The sequence below is a fragment of the Haliotis rubra genome, unplaced genomic scaffold, assembly GCF_003918875.1.
Source record: "Haliotis rubra isolate DU_JTF1 unplaced genomic scaffold, ASM391887v1 Scf54, whole genome shotgun sequence".
Classification (NCBI taxonomy): Eukaryota; Metazoa; Mollusca; class Gastropoda; order Lepetellida; family Haliotidae; genus Haliotis; species Haliotis rubra.
The window spans coordinates 787115-810311 of record NW_025767235.1 but is presented as its reverse complement, the minus strand read 5'-3'; the positions used below and the strand labels follow the sequence as shown (position 1 = coordinate 810311).

Below are 23197 nucleotides of genomic sequence, written 5' to 3'. Positions count from 1 at the left end.
GACACCAGAAATGGGCTTCACACATTGTACCCATGTGGGGATTCGAAACCCGGGTCTTCGGCGTGATGAGCCAACGCTTTAACCATTAGGCTACCCCACCGCCCCTGCTGCTATCTGAACACAATGACAATGATGAGTCAAAGTTGAACTACACCTTCACTGAGCTTCATGTTTGTATCGGTCTTAGGCAGTATGTGTTGAGGCTATCTCATATTCAAGATGAAATACTGACAAGTATGTAATTTTCTGAATAAAATTGATATTTTATACTTATCCTGACTCATGCTCTTTTTGCTTGTCTTCTTCTTCTTGCGAACATAGTGGAACACTTGTATCTCCCTAACTGAAGCTCCCTTCAATGTAAAATCACTAATTAGTACTAACCAAGAGTTGCCTCCCTCTTCCCAAATGCGCGGGGACGGAGGCGCCACCTCTGCCCACATGCTTCACTCTCTCCTTTATAACGAGCCCAACACTTGAATTTTCAAGGAAATCCAAAGTGTTATGTGGGGAGGATGGGAGGGCTTACCTCATGAGTCAGGATAAGTATAAAATATCAATTTTATTCAGAAAATTACATATTTTTCCTTATCCTGACTCATGCTCTTTTGCTTGTAGAATCCTACGGAAAAGGTGGTGGGAAAAGCACTTTAGGATTTCTTTAGTGAATTTTACGTCATTATATACCCCCCTATGGGAACTTCGTAATGGCACTGTATTTACTAGTAAACTCTGCTGCTGTTTGGATTTTAATAATTAGTGATTTATAAATGTAATAACCCCTACGGGAACTTCATAATGGCACTGTAATTAATATAATTCCTGCTGCTAAGTTCTACCAGCTGCCAAAGATGGGGTACTACAATATATAGATATTATGATAATAAAAATAATAGTATAAGGCGACTCCAAAGTGGAGAAGCAACCCAATGTACATACAACATCAGTACTGGGCTTAAGACTAATGTAGACTTAAGATATATATATAAAATAGCACAAAACTCCGTAGAGTTATAAGCTAAATAGCACTGTTATGATATATACAGTAATAATCTTGTGAGACTATATCTTATCGTCTATGAGGGACTGTCAACTGCTGTGCGAGGACCATGGGACCGAAATGGTGAATACCTGAGACGTCCTCGGTGGTGATATCTCTCAGATAGTGGTTGGCAAACACCATGTCGGATTTCCAAAAGCAGCCCTCCATAATGGTATTCAATGAGCAATTCCCGTGTAGAGCGAGTGTTGAAGCCAGTGCTCTAATTTCATGTGGATTAGATGCTCTTGGAGGGTCGAGTCCTGCAGCCTTGTAGGCGCGAAGTATGACAGTTCTGATCCATATCGATATTGTGGTACGCGAGACTTCGGTCTGTGTTGCTGTCGATAGAGGGATGAATAACCGCTTGAGTTGTCGTCGCCTCGTTTTGGATCGTTGTAGATAGATTTTGAGTGCTCTGACTGGGCATAATGATAGATCAAGCGTATCATGAAGTCCGAGAATTGACGAGAGTGCAGGGACATGGAATAATCTGTCTGGTTGACCCAGCGTAGTCCCATATGCACGATGTTTTGATTGTCATCGAAACGTGTTCTCTCATAATCTAGTGCGTGAATTTCTGACATCCTGGCTGCCGTTGCTAGAGATAACAGGAACAATGTTTTCTGTGTCAGAAATTCAAATGATGTTGATTCCAGTGGTTCATATGCCTCACTTGTGAGGTGTTGGAGCACTATATTTAGATCCCATGCTTGAGCCTGAAATCTCTGTTTCTGATCCTCCAATCGGAATGAACATAAAAGTTGCGCGTAGAATTGCGTAAAGCAAGCGTAACTGCTTTCGCCGCTCTGGCTGAATAACCTCTCTTGTTTAGACACACTTTAATACAGTCCATACGTGAAGTTGGAATGCTTCTGGGTTTCCGTGCGCTTGTTTGGTGTGAGGATGTACTAGTAGATTCGAGCGCTTTGGTAGTTGTAGTATGGTTGTCCGATTTCTTGTATTAGAATTGGAAACCACGTTCTCGCTGGCCAGTAGGGCGCGACCAAAATCAGTTGGAGGCTCTGAGTTTGCTTGATTTTCTGTAACACCTTTGGAATTAGCGCTGGTGGCGGAAACGCGTACGCATTGAGGCCTTCCCAGGATATGCTTAGTGCGTCCGTTGCCCATGCTTGTGGATCCAGGACTGGTGATACGAATGTTGTTAGCTGATTGTTGAAGCGAGTGGCGAATAGGTCTACTAGCGGAGCTCCTATTTCCTTGATAATTTGTGCAAATATCTCTGTATGGAGCATCCATTCTGTCGGTGACGGTAGATGGGGCCGAGAGTGTGCGTCTGCTAGTACATTCTTGGCTCCTGGAATGTGACATGCTCTGACATGTATGTTGAGATCGTCGATTAGATCGAACAGTTGAAAACATAGAGTCAATAGGTTCAATGATCTCGTTGAGCCTTGTTTGTTTACATAAAACGCCACTGTTGAGTTGTCTGTGTGAATCATTAGATGCGCACTCTGTAGAATGTTGCTCCAATGTAGTAGGGCGTTGATTACTGCTTGCATTTCTAGCATGTTTATGTCCAGTTTGCTCTCTTGCTGGTTCCATAACCCTGATGCCGTCCGGTTGGCGAGATGAGCTCCCTAACCTTGGAGCAACGCGTCTACATAGAGATGGGTTTTGAATTCCGGCTCTGTTAAATAAATGCCTTTCTCAGACATTCGACCTCTTGGTCCACCATAGTAGATGGGGTCTGACGTACTTCGGTAGACTGAATGGTTGTGGGTCGTCGAGATGAGCGTTGATGAGGACCTGTAACGGACGTAACTGTAGTCTGCCTCTGACTGTCATGTCTTGGGCTGACGTGAGGAGACCCAACAGACTCTGCCATTGTCGTGGTGGTAGTGGAGAGAGTAAGGCTTGTGGGATGGTCTGTTGGATCTTGAGCCATCGGTCCTCTGGTACGACGATACGATTCTGTGTCGTGAGAAATCGAATGCCTAGAAATTGCAGATCTTGCGTAGGTTCTAGGTCCGACTTGAGTAGATTTACTAACCATCCTAGCTGTGTTAGTAGCTTGATGATGAAGTTTAACTGTAGTTTGAGACGCTGTGGATCTTGATCTACTTGTAGCCCTAGACGATGTAGGTAAGTGACGATAGGTTTCGTTACTCTTGTGAACAACCAGGGGGCCGATGAGATTCCAAATGGCAGTACTCTCCATTGGTAATGCAACCCGTCTAGTGTAAACCGTAGGTACTTCCTGGATTCGGGATGTATGTAGATAAGCGTCCTGCAGATCTATACTGGCCATGTAGTCCATGGGACGAACTAGGTGCCGTAGTTGAGGTAGATGTTTGCGTAGATAATCTCTGTTGAACGTGCTCATGTTGTAGATGAGTCGAAACTTTTCCTTGGAGTTTTTTCTTGGGCACTAGGAAAACTGGGGAGTAGAAGCCTGGTTCGATGTTTACTTGATCCAGTACTTCTATGGCCTGCTTGGTTAGGAGAGATGACACAGCTTCTCGTAACTTTGGTAGTTGTTGAGCCTGGAAGTCGAACCTGAGAGGGTTGACTGTAAGTGGTGGCATGGCCTGTAGTTGGATGCGATATCCGTGTTGTTGGATGTTGGAGACATACGGATCCTGTAGAATTTCCCAGTTCTCCCAGTGCAGTTGAAGGCATCCACCCACTTGTGATGGTTGTACTGGAACGGCTGGGGGTGGAAGACTCCAGCCTCTGGGTGCCCTGCCTCTTCCAGATCCTCCCCTGTAATTGCCGTATGGGCGTCGAAAAGATTCTTTTCCTCCTCTTGAGCCTGCCATCTTCCTGTCCCATGCTCTCTGTAGGCCGGTGAACTTCGATCTTCCTGAATATCTCTGCGATGTCTGCCTGATGACGCTAGCTAGCGTATCCATCGACTTTATCATAAGGACTTCCCTTGAGTCCTTAGTGACTTCCTCAGATACTTTATCTATACCTCCATCGAAGATTGACGGCGTTGACCACGGGGCTGTATAGAGTGAAGAAGTAAACTGTTCACCCCAATTACAGGAGGCGAGGAGACCTTGACGACGAGCCAGAGTTATCGCTGCGGAGACTGATGTAAGATGATCCGTTAAAAACTGCTGGTCCTTCTTCTGCATGAGGAGGGCCGAGTATATCATTCTGTCGTCTTCTGATGTAGAATCTCGGAATCTGGTGATGAGAGTTTCATTAACCGTTCTTGATCTGTTAAGGCCGAAGAACATTCTTCTTGTCATGGTTTCAATCTGAACTAGCTTGCGGTCGTCTATCTTGTACATCTTAGTCTTGGCATCGTTGATTACTTTGAAGTTATCGTCGATTTCTTGTGCCTTCATCTGAGTCCGGTCCTGGGGAGTGACGACTTGACCTTCGCGGGGAGTGCGAGTCCGAGTCCGGGGATGAGAGGATCTTCCTTCGCAAACCTCCTCGCGAGCGTTGATCATCGGAGTCCGAAGTAGGTGGCGATCTAGTTGTCCTTCGCGAATGCTGAACATCTGGGTCCTTCGTGGAGGTGGGCTGTGACGACCTTCGCGAAGGTGGCTTCTTCAACGCTGGCTTCGTAGTAGTAGCTTCGCTGACGGGGGGTCCCTCTGATGTGACGTCTACGTTGGAGCCTTCGTGAAGGCTCAAGGCTGGTTGCCTCTCCAGACCGTAGCGGTCTTCCATCATCATCATCAGGTCATCTGGGACGGTCTGCAATGAAGTAGTTGCTGCCCTCTCTCTGCATTGGTAGCGACGGGACCCTCAGGAAGATCATCGGACATCAGTGTTGGTACATCAGGCTGCGTGCTGATCTGCGCTGACGTCACTGTTGCCGACACCGGTCGTTTCTTTCGATGTACATCAGGTATGATGATCGGTTGATCATCATACAGGCCCAATTCTGCGGCGGGAACAATCTCGGCTGAGAAGGTTCTAGTAGACTTCGTCGATTTCCCCTTGGAGGTAGACGCTGCCCTGGGGGTGCGGAGTCTGCGTTGAGATGAAGTAGAAGCCCTCTTAGTCTTCGGCTGCGACGACGGGATGTCTGGGGATGCAGGTCGCTTCTTGGAGATGGCGGACTGCGTCCCACGCCTCTCCTCGAGGGTAACTCTAGCGGAACACCAGGCGGGAGGGGTCGATCCGACAGCAGTTGACTGGCGAGGGTTCAGGTGTATCAGCCATGGCTAAACTCTGCTTCGTGACCTATCTGCTGCGCGTCTCAAAACGCAAAGTAAATATTTATTAAAGGCAGAATTGGATAAATTAGTACAGCAACTGCAACGTGAAGAAAATGAACATGGCGCAGTACAGCTAGGGCATATTAAATGCGGATCAGCAGCAGAAAAACGTAACCTGCAAACAGTACAGATTTTCATCAACGTAATCTACTGAACAATCACGGCGTCCCGTAAATAAACAGTAGAAACACGAATAAATATCAATACATAATGTTGAAAGGATACTAGCTAAACCTCTATAGATGACTTTAAGAGGTAACTAACTAAGAATAATCAAAGGATATAATGTGTAGGGAGACACAGGCGCTCTCACATCCTGCTCACTGGGCGAAGAAGGAGAGAGTGAAGCATGTGGGCAGAGGTGGCGCCTCCGTTCCCGCGCATTTGGGAAGAGGGAGGCAACTCTTGGTGAGTACTAATTAGTGATTTTACATTGAAGGGAGCTTCAATTAAGGAGATACAAGTGTTCCACTATGTTCGCAAGAAGAAGAAGACAAGCAAAAAGAGCATGAGTCAGGATAAGGAAAAATAAATGTTTTGTAAATCTACCTTTTTGAGTTCTGCAGCCTGCCTGAGTTTCTCAATGTAGAACATGATGTTTTCATCTTTGACACCCCTGAGTCCGAGATGGGGCGCCTTGAGGGCCGCCAGCACCAGGGCGGGGGTCAGACTTCAGGAGAGCTTCATGCAGGTGCCCCACAGCCGAGGATGCTGGGAAACAACAATCATGTATCACTCGTGTCGATTACAGTTGTAGTGAATATACACCGTACCATGCCTAGTACTACTGACTATTTGTACTTATTTAAATGTCCAGTTTTACGAACTTATGCTCTTTAACCTTAGAGACTTCTGTGTTATACCATCTACTGGTAGATATCACAGAGGTACTAATGTGCAGAATTGTGTTCCTTAACTGTTGCAGGATCCTAAGCTTGTAGTTCAAATCACAGAGTAAGTAAGGTAAAAGTTTATGAAAAAGTCGTCATATTCTTCTTGTTATCTTATGATTTTGAAATTTATTCAAAAGGGCTTCTCTACCTTAAACCAAAATAAAGCTAACAAAAATAATTCCCTGTCTTCTTCTGACACAAAAGCATCCATACATTAGAATGAAATAGTTAATGATCTAACTAGATGTACAATAACCTACACAGGTTTTGAGTAAAAACCACAATGAATAAAATGGAAACATTGTAACCTTACCTCTGAAACCAGACATGTTTTACATATGAATATGACGGCCAAGTTTAGTTGAGCATATACTGTTAGTGGTATGGGTGCAATGATATCGAACAAGCATTGATAATGAGTGAGTGAATGAGTGTGATTAACACCACATTTAGCAATATACAGACCGGAGGACACCAGACATGGGCTTCACACGTTGTAGCCATGTAGGGAATCGAACCCCAATTTTCAGTGTGACAAGGGAATACTATAACCACTAGGCTACTCCACCACCCCATGTGCATTATTTCACTTTCATTCTGGGTCAAAACATAAGTCAACTTGCAATACTACCCAAACAGTTAAACGTCCTGAGTAGTCTCCCCTGTTTGGAGATCAGTCATGCTGTTCACTCACTGTTCACAGTGTTAACGTTTCCCTGGATCTCTGCTTGCGTCAGTAGTTCGTCATACACGTCATGCTCAAACTGTCGCTCAGTGTCCATGCTCTGAAATATGATACGTCATTAAATAAATTCTACAAAAACAGGACATAGTTCCATCATCATTAATATTAATTCCTTAAACAACTCAACAAAAGTAGTACAATGTAAAATAAATGCTGTTTTATAGTGCTAGCCCACTAAGATATGCCACATGGATACTCCACTCAGAGGGAGCAGTTATCTTGGAACTGGCTACCATACAGTGTGCGAAATTGTGTCCAGATATTGCTAGCCAGTCGGGCTAGCTATGCCTGAAAGTTACCAGCCCACAAAATAATTCACTAGCCCGAAATTTGAATTTAGAAACTAAGCAAATGATTACACAAAGGTAAAATACCATCAAAAACAAATGAGAAAACACATCTCTGAATTTCTGAAACATTTTGCTTTTGCTCAAATAACTTCAATGTGTCACCATTAAGCTGCTAATATAATGAACATTTTTATCAGGCCATAATCTTGCATGATTTAAAAGTGATTAAAACTTAACACGTCGGAGAGAGTGATATATTTACAAAGTGACCCCATGAAATTCGATATCCAGTCGGGCCAGTGACTGTTGAGATTTACTAGCCACGGGCTAGCGGGCCAGCGGCTATTTGGCACACTGCCACCATAACCCTCCATGTAAGATATGTTGTACAGCTCTAGGTTACCTTGTTCCTCGAGATCTCCATCTTGGTCTGCTTGGCTTCGTACAGTAGCTGCTGATAGCTGTCCATGTTGGCCATGTCGAGTGTGACCAGCATGGCGGACGGGTTCTGCAGCGCCAACATTGTCTCTGCCGCACTTTGTTTGTCAATGGCTTCATTTATGGCAATGATGGCAGCGTGTACTGGAAAAACGAAGACAAAGTAGTGAGCAAGCAGTAGAGAATTTCTGGCTTCAAATGTTTCATGATTGCTAAACATTAACACTCCAAAAATATGAATAAATTTCAAAAGTTAAACAAGTGTAACTAATCGAAATTAATCAAGACATATCGATGATGGATAAGTTTGTCCACAGGGATGGCAACAAGAAAATCTATTTTCAGCTGAAAACTTAATATTGTGTCATCGAACGGGGGTTTGAATTGATCAATTTGAAATAAAATTGGTGGAAATCCGCAGTAGTATATACAATGGGGGTTTTGGACCAGGTCCAACAAAAGCCTCTGCAAAGCCTTATTTGTGAAATAAGGCTTTGGTCGGACCCTTGATCCAGCTACCATTACCCCCTACTATAAAAAAGTTTGGGACGCCAGCGGGATACAAACGCCCAATGTTATACCTCACAGCCGCACCACTTAACCGACTGAGCTACCGGGGCCATGGCTGAAGTATGTCGGTTTAACGGGTCTATCCTGGGATTGCATCATCGCTCCACGTGCCGCTATGCCGCGTTGACTGGAGGTAACACTGTGCCGTACGGTACGATCAATAATTCCGCTCTAACAAACCCTCTACCTGGCCCATCCCTCAAGTAGTACAAGTTAGGCTCGTCTGCTTTCATGTCCACTTTATCTATGTTGTAAGTTTTGACTGACCATATAGGATCGGTGGCTCGCTTACGGCTATCACCCTCGTGTTCCCCCGGCTGGTATAGATACCTTACTAGGGCCCTATCTGGTATCTGTTTCTCTTTCCCACGCAATGGAGCAGCCGACTCTGCCACTATTGATTTTAGTTTGATAGCGTCTGCCGGTTTCTTGCCGGTGAGACGGGTGGCTTCATGGTTGATTGTTGACACCACCTTGGGTAACCTAGCGACCCATTCAGTCGATCGCTTCCCCGGGGTGGTCATCTCTTTCGCATACTGATGACCGAATAAGCGCTCAGCCAAAATTCTATTGAATCTCTCAACTATGGCTTGGCTGCGATGGGCTCCAGCCGTGCCACGCCTGACCTTTGTATCGTGTTTGTCTAACAGGTGTGACCTGACACCCATGAACTCCCGCCCGGGGTCAACTTGCAGCTCTGTTGGCCACGTCAGCGGACTGCGTTTGTATATGCGTTCGAATCCTCTGGCTACCTGGGCCGAATCTTACGCAGTCAAGGGTTCGGCTTCCTTGTAGCGACTGGCTACGTCCACTATGGTTAAGGTATACTTGTACCTCTTGTCGTGGGGTAGGAACAGTAGGTCTGCCTGGTGAACGCTATTGGGTATGTTAATACCAAACTTCCTTCTAGGCATGTAGCGTGGTGGCGTCAAATAGATCTGCCAAAGTGCTTGTTTTTCAAGCCACGCTTTGGCCTCCTCCGGCAGTACTCGCGCCATTTTAGCCAGCTTATCTACAGCGCTAGCTCCTTTCCAGTACCCACGCGGGCTGTAGTAAATAGCCTCAAACTTATTCTGGTTCCGTGACATGTCGCCTCGACAGGGTATTTATATACCTATGTTCTTGGTTCAATTTTCTCATGCCCGTACGCGTACGTGTTTATCCCATCAATAGCTATCCAACGTTTAGTGTCCATCGGCGACAGGGACGTCTTGTTTATAGTCAGTCCGTATATCCTATGGCCATCACTTCTAAGTGTGTTCATTTTATGTCTAAAGGTACGGGTCTTGAACAGGGCTTCCTTGAATCTGGCGTGTTTGATGTGTTGTTTAACAACGTACTTCTTAACACCCTTAGCCTTCCGGATCTCACCATTGTCGGCTTTCAGTATGGAGTACATCTTAGGCCTCAAACCTATGTACTCGGCTATGGGCGTGCCAGCACACTCGTCCTTCATCTTACCTACGACCTTTTTATTTACCGTGCTGTGTATGGTCCTTGGGGTAGTCGCTGGTGTCGTACAAATCGAGGTGTTTTTTCATGTCCTCGTACACGTCCTCGGTTCGAATCTCCATCAGCAGGGAATCCGTATCAGTGTACAGCACTTCACACCTGTCGTCGTACTGTTTCTTAAGCTTGTTGTAGTAAAAGTCGTACATCAGGTGTTTGGATAAATCGAGGATGCTCATCCCCACGTAAACAGTCCGGTTGAATTTTATGTGGCTTTTCTTCATGTGTAGGGCAACTAGGTCATCGGTGAATATCTTGCTACGGTTGAATCCCGGACTGGCTATCAGTCTCCTGAGCTTGTCTTCCTCATTCGATCGAACCAGCTTCATGGTCACGCGTTTCCTGAGGTTCTCCATAGTCTTACCAAACACCGAGTTGTTCATGAGCTTGTAGAGATTTTTCTCAAAGTCACTGGTGGCAAGCTGTCGGAGGTCTGTGTTCATTCTGATGTAGGGCTCCATCCATGGGCTCTGGTTGAACATGAGCACCCTGTGTATTTTGGTCAGCCTCATACCCAACGACAGGTACAGCTGTAGGTTGTGATAGTGAACTATGTACTTGGTCTTATTCATTAAGTTGGGCACAAGTTTTTCAACGTCTGCCACCCGCCCACCTAACAAGTTATGTTGGTACTCAGACATCCAGTCTGGGTTAACCCTCATACGTTCGGGGGCTAGGGGGTAACTGTTGTGTGATGTGTGTAATGCCTTGGGGTATTCCAAGTCAACCTCGAGGATATAACCTTTGTTCGAATATGGTGCGATGCTCATAACATCAATGGGTGACGCCTATTCGAATCCCCCTGTGGGTAGATACTGGCTCATGGCCCAGCCGTACAGGTTGTTGGCGTCGAGGTAGAGAATGTGATTGGTTGGCTTGCTCGGGTCATAACCCTTCACGTATTGATTATTTGCTTTCGCGTATCGTTTGGTTGCCATGGAGATCCCGCTTCGCAAGCCTTTCTCAATGAATAGGTGCATGTCATTATCTGTGAGTAATTCTAACTTAACTCCGGTCTTTTTCAGCAAGGCATCCCACGACAGACCTGGGCTGGTGTAATACCATGCGGGGTCGAGTTTATACTGCTTGAAACATGTCCGCCTAAACGTCTCAAATACGTCGGCTAACAGCAGTACATCTGTCCTCAAGTACAGGTCGTGATAGTCACCCAGATTCTTACAACCCAGTTTATTCCATACATTAATAGCGTGTGAGTAATCGTCTTGGGATATTACCGAGTCGGTCAGATTGCGATCGGTAATAGGGAAGGTATCGTTGGCCTTGACCAGACTGTCGAGTGACGACAGGAAGAACTGAACCGAGTCGATGAACCTCAGGCCGTTTAAACTGAAGGAAATGTATCTCTCCATGTTGTTGGGGATGCACGTCAGGTTGCCATCGATTTTCGCGATGGCCTGCATGATTAAGTGAGAGTCGTACCCTCTCAAGTTGTGAAAGACCACGGGGATGTTTATTGTCTTAGGGATGATTCTAAGCTTGAGGTTACACGCGCTGTGAGCGGCGCCTCTATACTTACCGGTTACGTGACAGTGATCTCTTACCGAATCACCGTTAAGTGGTGAGTCACACACGTGGCAGTTAGTGCTACAGGCGTGGGCTAGCCGGTCGGCTTTGGTCATACGCATGGGGGCGACTGTATACAGTGCATTCCTAATAATTTTTTCTTCCTCCTGCAAACACTTTAGAAACCTTTCAGCCGCGTCAGGACCCCTATACACTACAGGAGCTTTCGTTTCCCCATCACATCGGATGACCACGTATCCAAACCCACAGGCCTCATGCTCCTGTGTTTTCTGTGTGAAGCTCTCACCTGTGGGTAGAGCACTGGGAGTATCCCCAACAACCCCGCCGGCGGCAGCCTCAACAGGTTTGACCAAGGCTTCAAAGTCGGCGTTATATGATATAAGGAACAGACATTTGGTTCTTGTGGTTACCGAATTTTAGGATATTATCACCTTCCTTAGGCATGTCGACTCGTATAGCCGTCTGCCCCACACCTTGGCAATCCTCCCGGTGGGATTCTAATAAATCAGCTCGTGTGAAGCCATGTAGGCACCGTTCGCAGAAGTGGGTCTTTTCTCTGTGTGCCGATTGGTCATACAACAGCCTGCTAAAGTGTTTTATCCACGCGTAGTGGTACTTGTCACCTCGCTGGATCATGAATATATTGATAACGCATTTCCCCAACACTGGGCTTACTCTGTGCACTATTGTTGTGTTACCTTCATGCCCAAAGACATTTATAGCTAGATTATTCTGTTTTTCTATTTTAGTTATCTGGGATATGGGGGGTGGGTTCATCTATACCATCCCAGTTGAGCCCATCGTCTTGGGGATAGCTAGAAAGCCTGTCTGAATGAGTGTCAGCTGGAAACAAGGCTGACCTGATAGCTACCCTCAGGCAATCGTCTCCTCTATTCTTGACGTTGACCATGGCATGTTTTTTCCTATAGTAGGGGGGCAAGTCTAGGTATGACCCGCCTCTGAACGGCACGTAGTTAGCTATGTCTAGATAGACATTAATGATTTTATCTACAGCCCACCCGGACCCCAAGTGTGTGTAGCGTTCTAGATATTCTCGTATCTGCTGAAAACTGGTATCGATTGATGCGTCTATGGTCTCTATATGGGTCACGACCTCTTGCCTACATCTGAAGTAAGGCTGAACGTACTCAGTGACCCCTCCCCCCACTTGCTTATCGAGCGACATTTTCATTGTGATCTGAAATTTGATACTTCCCAGACTGTTTAGTTCCTGGTTTATTTTATCAGCTATCAGAGGCTTGATATCTGTGATGTCTATATTCCTATCAACATGCATGCGCCAGCCTCTCAAATAGTTGCCTACAGTGCGCTCAGTGCGCACGAAGGTCAATAGCTCTATTCTGCCGTAATAGTTCTACAAGCTGTGGTTTCCTCATACGGGAATACCCACCTAAACCCAAATTACGTACCTCGGCTTTTAATTGTTTTACAGTGGGAGGTTTTGCTACGGGGGCATGTGATAACAATGCGATTAACCCGGCTCTCCCCAGGTTTGAATAACCCGTGAGCCCAAGCTGTTTTGCTTGAGCTTTTAATTGTTTTACCGTGGGAGGGGCTTCTAAACCTAATAATTTCAACAAGGCTGGCTTCCTCATTCGAGAATAACCGATAACACCTCTCTGCCTGGCGATCCGCCTAAGTTCACCAACAGTAGTCATAGTTGCGTACACACCTAAGAAGATCAATCTCTAATTGGGCCGCCGTAAAGGTAAAAAATTAGTAAATATCTAGATACACCTTATCGATTATTCCCTCGACCCACCCGGAATATGCGCAGCATAGTAGGGTGTTTTGTATTACTTGCAACGAGTCGTCAACAAGTATATCTATATCCCCATGCACATCTACTCGCCCCCCATCAAAGTAATTCCAAGTGTGCCCAGCCCATGGCACATCAAACCCTACTTTTACCATGATTGTAAACGAGCACCCCTTATATAGTTCACTAACAATCATGGGTTTGAGGACACTGATATCTATACTTTTCCCCACATCCATCTGCCAGCTTCTCAGGCAACCTTCCCTGGACTCAATTTCCACAAACATAGCTATACGTAGGTGTGCATAATCTCTAACTGGGCCACTGCCAAAGGGAGGTAACTCCTCCAGCCTTACACTGCTATCCTGAGAAGTTGCCTAAGTTCTTTTATGTAGGCCTTTTTATTCTCGAAGATGAGATGATGTCTGACTACGTTCGCTTTACATAGGCAGTAGTGCCCTTTAACCCCTATACCACACACAGAACACGTGTAGTTAGGACTTCCCATGTGGAAACAACAGTACCCCTCAGTCCTGCATCTCCTATCACAGGCTTCTTTCTTCCCCATAAGTATGTATTCGCATCGGTATGGAGCAGGTCTCATGTTTAGCATACTTATATGAGTATTTAGTCTAATTGTTTCGCAACCAACGCAGTCGCTGCTATACCCAGCGCTATGAAGACCAGTTCATGGTCCATTTGCCCCTTGGATGGTGTGTAGTACTGAGCGAGTGTGGGTTTATTGAGTGGTTGCAACCGTTTACCAGTTAGTAAGTAGTATTCTCTCGCTGCGTCGTCGACATCGTGGAATGTTTGAACGGCATGGTTTTCACGCCTGAGTTGTTCGTTAATGTAATCGATCCTCTGGAGGCGTTTTTTAGCGTACTCGGATTGTGCGGCCTGTAATTTCTCAATAGCGAGGTTATGTCGCTTCCTTTCTTCCTGTATTTCAGCCGCGGGTGACTCTCGTAGTTTTGAGAAGAGGAAATTACTCCCAGAAAAAGCTAGGGCATTTACTAATGCACCACCAACCATCATGGCAATCGTAGCCATCCTATATTTACTTCATAATATTTTCAGGTAGTATCCCTTATTTTACTAGGATGTCTTTTGTAGCCATCGCCATACCAAGGTTCATTATCAGCATACCCATATCCTGCAGGTTAAAATCTAGCTTGATAGTCGGTTGTTTAAGCACCATTTTAGTCAACCGAGAGTACCCTACGGCTAGACTGGCGACCACTGTGGCGTGGTATGCGTCGTTGACGAACGTTTTCCCCTCAGACATTATGTATATGATATAAAATATTAAATTATAACATGATATGTGGGTTGACCTCTAATTGTGGGGGCTCCCCGGAATCCCTGTGAGGGTTTCCCTCACTGTGTCGTGTATATAACCATGAGATAGCCACGGCAGCAGTTACGCCTACAACCAACAAGAGTCGAGTCACCGTGATAATTTTATGTTGGTTACACCACCTTTTTTTACCGGCAGCTACTCTCTTAGGGTTCTTCTGCCTGGTGACTGTAGGGGGGTTTACCTCGGGAGGGTTCACCTCCTTGGGGGTCTCCCCCGTCTCCTCTGAAGGGGTCTGGGTCTCCTCCAGTTGGGGTTCCCCCAACTTTGGTGTCTCCTCCTGTGCAGCATCCATCTATACTATTATTATTATTTTTCCTCTCAAATTGGCAATGCTTTGCTGTGATAATCGCCGCCATCACCGGGGCTAACAACATACCGTATTTGTGGTACAGCTCGCAGCTGATAGAGCTCAAGGCGTGTTCAATAAAAGGGTCTTTCTCGAGGTCCTCCCACAGGTAAAGTCGGCGCTCCGGGGGGATGGGAAGGAAGTATGACGCAATACCAGTGTATATCTGGGTCATAGCCGATCCTAGTGTCTTTGTCATTTCTGCCCCGAGTCTAACCTCGTATCTAGCGTACAGCTTATCGATTTCTTCGGCTGACATTTTGTGAATTTTATCAGGAGTGTAGTCCCCAAAGTAATGTTTGGCTTTACCACCAACAGCCAACGCCACCAGTTTCTCACGCTTGTCATCGTCCACTGGCACCAACAGTTGCTCTAGCAATTCCTCACACTCCATCTTATAATGTAACAAGTAAGTTTTAGTTTTAACTATATAATACCCGATGCAGGCAAAACACAGGGAAATGAAGGTTAAGTTGCACACGACAAACACTTCAAATACCATAGCTATAACTAAATGCTAAGTATTTACTAAGCATTGTTAAGCTTTGCTAAGCATTTGCTAAGCATTGCTAAGCATTGCTAAGCTTTGCTAAGCTAAAACACCCTATAGGCCACGGGTTGGTCGGTCTTGAGCACGAGCTTAGCGTGTTCAGTTTCAGCGAGCTGTTTCTTCACCCGTTCCCGTTCTAATTTACTCATCACATCGTTCTCTCTCAAACACTCCTCGAACGAATCCCTGTCCTTGCAGTGGAATAAGGCCACCCATCGCGTCTGCTCCCTGAGGTCTTTCAACACTGAGTTGAACTTCTGCGTTAGTACCCAGACGCTGTGATTTGCATGCCGGCCAGAGAAGGCCAGGTACGATAACACGTCTCTCTTTTTTGTTATCTCGCGATTAGCGCTGCAGTCGTCTAGTAAGAACAACGTCGACTCCCCTTTAAATTTCTCGTGAAGAGCCTTCAACCAGTCCTGCAGGCGTGTTCCCGGGTCGACTTTGTGTACGTCCGGGTCCGTCATCACCCAAGGTCTTTCCGTGTACGTTTTATTCATGCTCAGAGTAGGGCACATGATAACGATGTTATCGAATACATCCCTGTAGTATCCCTCCAACATATCCAGCACGAAAACGGTCTTCCCACAGCCAGTCTGCCCACACACTATTGCGCAGTGTGGGTCGCGGGGCAAATCAGCAGGCAGTGGCCTGCACCCATTAGATGGCTTGCCGCCATCAGTAGATGGCTTGCACGAATCTCCCATTGTCTATATTAAGTTGCGCGTCCATAATAACGTACAGATATAATTTCAACTTGTCAGCGGGTTGAGCCTTCTTGGTAATCTGGATAGTTATCCCCTCGCTGCCGTTGTCTATGCGGCGCCCGCTACCGTGCAGTTTATCGTCATCCGTGGATCGCATGTCCAACCACAGCGCGTACTTGGTGGTCAGGTATTCACCGATCTGCACGGAGGATAGGTCTGTATGTATGGGTGTTGTTTGATGGCTGGTAGCTTTTTTATCTCATCCCACTGCTGGTATGGCCTCATACCATGACTGAACAGCTGGTTGGGCACGCCCTTGATGGTCACTTCCACCTTTTCAATCTCGGGGTTGAAAAACTTCTCGCTGTCCCTCCGGAACGGCTCGTAATCCTCCACTGGGACGACCAGGATACCTTTCATCGATCGCGCCGGCACGTTCAGGTTGATATTCCACACAGTGTCGCTCTTATCTCGCACGACTGATCTATGCCTCAGTATGCGATCGTATAGGATGGCCATCTTCCCCGAGTACTGACTTCGAACCTGCCTGGCCAGCTCCGGGCTAGTGACCATGTCGAACTCCAGAGAGATGTTGTCGATGGTATAACTGGCCTCATCACCGTTCGGCGTACGCACTACTTTGCTGTAGTCGTTAAACGTTAGCTCGTATTCAAGCCTATCCCCCAGCGCGGCCTGGTAAAACGGCGCGTGTCCCGTGAGCAACTCGAAGTCGAGCGGCAAGCAGAACCTGTTCCCGTACACTTGAGCGATGGCCTTTTCACCGTCCGTGATCTTGTCTAGCTGGTCTTGCGTGAAGCCGTACCCCATGCGTAACCGGGTGGATTTGCTGATACCTTGGTACACGTCATTGACGCGTTCTCCCTCGCTTTTCCAGAGGTCCCCGTAACAGTGAAACACGTTGCTGTCATCGATGCTCAACACCTCATTACCGCTGATCTTGATAGTGGTTTTCTTGATGATGGCTCGACCTACGTTCCGCACTAGCTCGCGTTTGTCGTTGTCGGAGGTCAGCGTGAGGTTGAACGCCAGTCGAACCGTGCCTGGTACAATGAGGTCATTCTCGCCAAGGTTTGGGAATCTAACCAGCAGCGTTTGATTCTGGTCTATCTTGCTGGGATTGTTGGTGATGGTCACCGACTGGCCCACGGCTCTGACACCTAGTGGCTCTCTTGATCTTCTGAAAGGATCTAGTTTTCTACCGTACATTGTTATATAAATGAAATATATAAGTTTTAATACTAAATAATGGCTGAGTACATACCTATGGAGGATATGTGGGATGATAGTGCCCAGGCATTCGAGGATGACACCACATTCACACAAGGCAACGAACTCTTGAAGCAGGCCGTCAACGGGTTTTACGATGGGTTAAAAGGGGATAAAAATTATGTAGAGCCGTGGGGGCGAGACTATTCCAAGTCTGCGACTGAGGGGTCGCCCGGAGATCGATCTCATGAATAGGCGCACTAGAGAACCGCTTGCCTTATCAACACTCGGCAGTCACCATGGGAGTGACTTTATCCGCGATGAACTAGGCTTCTTAGATTACGGGGGCGCACGACCTAAAGCCCTTCCCCAGGAGGCAGTTCAAGATCTGCAAGACGTCAGGGGCGCCACATCGGATCAAGACATGACTGATAACATTGAAAAGCTGTTGGCCACCTACCATAACAAACCCTTACCCGGGTTCGAATTTACTGTTCGGGAACTACGGGGGCTGGACAAGGCCATGCAAACCATTCGCGGACATCTCGTGAACAACACGGCCAAACTGGATGCGATAGACGACCACATCGCCCATGAAAAGAGCAAACTCGGTGAAACTGAGGACGAGTCTCTGAAAGCCACCATCGAGGAACGAATACGTAATTTGGAAGAAGAAAGGAAGACCCGGCTGGAAACGGCATCCTCCTTCCGAGACCAGCTTCGATCCCAGGTCAGCCGTGCGCGGGAAACCGTTGATCGAGTCCTCTACCAGGACACCACGCTAGCTGACAGGATTCAGATACTGTTCCGGGAGCAAGGGATCACCATCGCCAGCATTCTGACTGCATTAGGCTTCATCATATCAACCCTGGTGGTGTCATTGACAGGGGGTACCCCCATGCCTGCCGGCAGCAGTGGCACACCAAGTGGTGGGGGCGTCAAATCCTGGATAAAAAATCTCGGGGAGGCCCTGGCTAAACTGGCTGGTAAGGCTGCCGAAGCCCTACCCGGCATCCTGGGTAGCATCGTCTCGTGGTTGCTGGATGCTTTGGCTAAAACTGCCACGTGGCTTAGTCAAAACCTGTGGGCAGCCATCGTCGCCGTGGCGGGTCTGGTGTACGTAGCGGCTAAGGATTTTTTAACCAAATAAGTCCTAAAGCTACCCCACCAACCACCAGGGCTGTTTTACGATCGATGTGCTGCTGCTGTGGGGGTGACCCCACAGGGGGTGTTGGTTGAACCCTAGGCTCCAGGGGTGGCGCCACTATACCCGTTTCACTGGTCGTGGGTGGTGGGACGTGGGGGACGTTGACATCGAGGTTGACACCCAACTTTTGGTCCGCCGTGGCTATGACTATTTCGTTGTTGTAGCCCACCACTTTTTTTACTCTCAGTTGCATATCGCTCGGGGCCATGTACAGTCCCACGTCGAACACGTAGTCGACTTTCGACCTGGCATATTCCAACACGTTTTGGTAGCGTTTGATGGCACTCGGTAGATCAACTGGAGCATTGATAGCATCCTCAACGTTGACAACGAACTGTTTCTGAGCGTCGTAAGCAGTCCCCTTACCGAGGATGTTGGAACGCGTTTGCATCTGCGCACCCAACAGCGCCCACACGTTAAAAGGGGATAAAAATTACGTAGAGCCGTGGGGGCGAGACTATTCCAAGTTTTTTGTTGATGACAATGGCACGCTGCGACTGAGGGGTCGCCCGGAGATCGATCTCATGAATAAGCGCACTAGAGAACCGCTTGCCTTATCAACACTCGGCAGTCGCCATGGGAGTGACTTTATCCGCGATGAACTAGGCTTCTTAGATTACGGGGGCGCACGACCTAAAGCCCTTCCCCAGGAGGCAGTTCAAGATCTGCAAGACGTCAGGGGCGCCACATCGGATCAAGACATGACTGATAACATTGAAAAGCTGTTGGCCACCTACCATAACAAACCCTTACCCGGTTCGAATTTACCGTTCGGGAACTCACGGGGGCTGGACAAGGCCATGCAAACCATTCGCGGACATCTCGTGAACAACACGGCCAAACTGGACGCGATAGACGACCACATCGCCCATGAAAAGACCAAACTCGGTGAAACTGAGGACGAGTCTCTGAAAGCCACCATCGAGGAACGAATACGTAATTTGGAAGAGGAAAGGAAGACCCGGCTGGAAACGGCATCCTCCTTCCGAGACCAGCTTCGATCCCAGGTCAGCCGTGCGCGGGAAACCGTTGATCGAGTCCTCTACCAGGACACCACGCTAGCTGACAGGATTCAGATACTGTTCCGGGAGCAAGGGATCACCATCGCCAGCATTCTGACTGCATTGGGCTTCATCATATCAACCCTGGTGGTGTCATTGACAGGGGGTACCCCCATGCCTGCCGGCAGCAGTGGCACACCAAGTGGTGGGGGCGTCAAATCCTGGATAAAAAAACTCGGGGAGGCCCTCAACGTTGACAACGAACTGTTTCTGAGCGTCGTAAGCAGTCCCCTTACCGAGGATGTTGGAACGCGTTTGCATCTGCGCACCCAACAGCCCACCGCGTCGCGTTCGAATCGAAGTCGCTTTTAACCTGATTACCCCGGCACGAGTGAACCCTTTCGACGTGTCCAACATGAACTTTTCCCAGTCATCCGCTGGCCCCTGCTCGAACCTCCAGACTCGGTGATCCTTGCTGTTGTCGAAAGCCATGTAACGATCATCCCACTCGTTGGTTGTTAGGTGATGATACGACTTGTATCCCCATTCTTTCAACTTCTCGCTGGCATCCACGAGGTGCATGTTGTGAACGATGGGGTTACCCAACCCGTGGTTCGGTCCCGGCAAACGCCAATCCGTCTTCGGGTTCAGTTCGAATTCATTACAAATACGTTCATAGGCCCGTCTATCGTACTTGTTGTTTACTGCGTTCCATGCGTTGTCCTGTGGGACCGGAGCGCGGATCTCTTTAAGGATACACCTGACTTGGTAGTACACATGGAACGTGAACACAGACTGACTCAGCGGTCCAAACATCACGGAGTTTCAATATTGTACTTTACAATATCAATGAAGGGAAATGTGTTATTCATCTATGACACCATTATAAAGCCTTAGGCTCTCCAGGTTCTGAATCAATACCCTTTCTCAATCCCATTTGACGAGTCACTCTCTTCCATAACTAAAACAGCCAAAAACCTAAAAAAACATACATCTCTATCAGTCGGATTCGCCTGATTACACCCATGCTTCAATAACGGACAGAAAATGACTGGGTTTCATACACAGAGATTTAGTGTGTCGATTACCGTGAGGCACTAGAACCCATCATGGGTGCGATCACCGAGACAGCCCACTGGTAAATGTCATGTAATTCAACTCAGCACCGTAATACAGCATGTAATGGATTAGCTATTTGTTAGGGGATGCAAGCATCGGGACAAGTCGACCAATTTGGCAGCACTCGCCTGATAGTCTCTCTAATCTTGTTAACATCATGGGCAATACATTCAACACGAGGCCTAACGAACAGAGCTTGATGTTCCACTGACATTTCTGTCCTATGTGCAGCTTAATTATTGATTCGTATGCACAGACATGAACACTGTGAAATGGGCGTCAATGATAAACAAATTATGTATATGTACTCCAGGCTCATCTGTAGTCTTCTGTGGCATAATTGATTCTGATGAGTTAAAGGGCTTAGTCGCCAATTACTTCCATTGTCTGTACCTGCTGAATCAGCACAACCATGTGCTACAACAACAATGGAACATGCTGCCAGTACTGACAGCCACGTTCCAGATGGACCATACACTGTCTTGTAACCACACAGATTATCAATGGAAAGCTCTTGAAAAACAGGACCAATTATCATCTCTCTACAAAACATAAAGCAGAAGCGGACTCAGGGCAATACTGCTCCCAAATCATGGTCCAGCATTAATAGAACTGTCATGTAGAAGTGGATTTCTCTCTGTAAAAAGCAATATATGTTGCACCTTCATACCACCATCAACACAGGGGGATTCCTCATGAAGGAGAAAATAGCAATGTAATTTTCTGAATAAAAATGTAATTTTCTGAATAAAATTGATATTTTATACTTATCCTGACTCATGCTCTTTTGCTTGTCTTCTTCTTGCGAACATAGTGGAACACTTGTATCTCCCTATTGAAGCTCCCTTCAATTGAAACATGCGTAAAATCACTAATCACTACTCACCAAGAGTTGCCCCTCTTTGCCTCCCACTGGCGGGAAAGACGGCGCCACTGTATGCCACATGCTTCACTCTCTCCTTATAACGAGCCCGACACTTGAATTTGCAGGGAAATCCAAAGTGTCATGTGGGGAGGATGGGAGGGCTTACCTCATGAGTCAGGATAAGTATAAAATATCAATTTTATTCAGAAAATGACATATTTTTCCTTATCCTGACTCATGCTCTTTTGCTTGTAGAATCCGACGGAACCGGAGGTGGGAAAAGATACTTTGGATTTCAATTAGTGACTTTACGTATAATAACCCCTTATGGGAACTTCATAATGGCACTGTAAATAAATTAATTTCTGCTGCTATCATACATAAGTTCTATCAGATGCCATAGATGGGGGTATTTATGATATTATAATAATATAGAAATATGGCGACTCCAAAGTGGAGAAGCAACCCAACTTGTACAAGTAAAACGAGTACTGGGCTTAAGACTAACATAGCCTTAAGTTATATATATAAACTAAGCAAAAAACTCCGTAGAGTTGTAAGCTGATAATTACATAAGTAATATAGTGAGACTATGTCTCACCGTCTACGAGGAACTGTCAACTGCTGTGCGAGGACCAAGGGACCGAAATGGTGAATGCCTGAGACGTCCTCGGTGTCGATATCTCTCAGGTAGTGGTTAGCAAACACCATGTCCGATCTCCAGAAACAGCCCTCCATGATGGTATTCAGCGAGCAATTCCCATGTAGAGCGAGTGTTGATGCTAGTGCTCTGATTTCGTGAGGATTAGATGCTCTTGGAGGGTCGAGTCCTGCAGCCTTGTAGGCGCGAAGTATGACAGTTCTGATCCATATGGATATCGTAGTGCGAGAGACTTCGGTCTGTGTCGCTGTAGATAGAGGGATGAATAAGCGCTTGAACTTTCGTCGCCTCGTTTTGGATCTTTGTAAGTAAACTTTGAAAGCTCTGACTGGGCATAGTGATAAATCCAACGTATCATGAGGTCCAAGTACGGAGGAGAGTGCAGGGACGTGGAATTGTCTGTTTTCTGTGTCAGGAATTCATACGATGTCGATTCCAATGGTTCATAAGCCTCACTTGTGAGGTGTTGAAGCACGACATTCAGATCCCATGCTGGAGCGCGAAATCTCTGTTTCTGATCCTCCAATCGGAGAGAGCGTAGCAAGGCGAGTAACTCTGGTGTCTTAGTTAACTTGGCACCCGTCCTCATAGTTATCACTGAACTTAGTGCTGCGAGGTACGTTGACAGTGTAGAGCCTTTTAGACGTTTGGTTTTTATAGTAGGTGACAAAGATAGTCCGCCACTTGAGGATGTGTAGCATTTCTAGCTGTAAATCCCTTTTTAGCAGCGTATGTCTCAAAACTGTGCCACTTGTCATCATATAAGTTGCGAGTGGAATTGCGTAAAGCAAGCGTGACTGTTTTCGCCGCTCTGGCTGAGTAACCTCTCTTGTTTAAGCACACTTTAATACAGTCCATACGTGAAGTTGGAATGCTCCTGGGTTGACGTGCGCTTGTTTTGTGTGAGGATGTACGAGTAGTTTCGAACTCCTTGGTAGTTGTAGCATTGGTTGTCTGATTTCTTGTATTAGAATTGGAAACCATGTTCTCGCTGGCCAGTAAGGTGCAACCAAAATCAGTTGGAGGCTCTGAGTTTGTCTGATTTTCTGTAATACTCGTGGTATTAACGCTGGCGGCGGAAACGCATACGCGTTGAGGCCTTCCCAGGATATGCTTAGAGCATCCGTTGCCCACGCT

At 46.8% G+C, this 23197-nt stretch overlaps 1 protein-coding gene and 1 long non-coding RNA gene across 2 annotated transcripts in view; one reads left to right on the top strand and one right to left on the bottom strand.

Annotated features, from left to right (window-relative positions):
- LOC124253369 (ras GTPase-activating-like protein IQGAP1) overlaps nucleotides 1-23197 on the bottom strand; it is a 168804-nt gene that overhangs the window by 61756 nt on the left and 83851 nt on the right. Inside the window, 4 exon segments of the mRNA XM_046687119.1 lie at nucleotides 5794-5907; nucleotides 5909-5955; nucleotides 6832-6922; nucleotides 7576-7754. Coding sequence (XP_046543075.1) covers nucleotides 5794-5907; nucleotides 5909-5955; nucleotides 6832-6922; nucleotides 7576-7754 — 431 coding nt within the window.
- Nucleotides 1004-22074, top strand: LOC124253370. The gene is made up of 3 exons (XR_006892191.1): nucleotides 1004-1045; nucleotides 14863-14865; nucleotides 21977-22074. It is a non-coding gene; the product is annotated as an uncharacterized LOC124253370 (long non-coding RNA).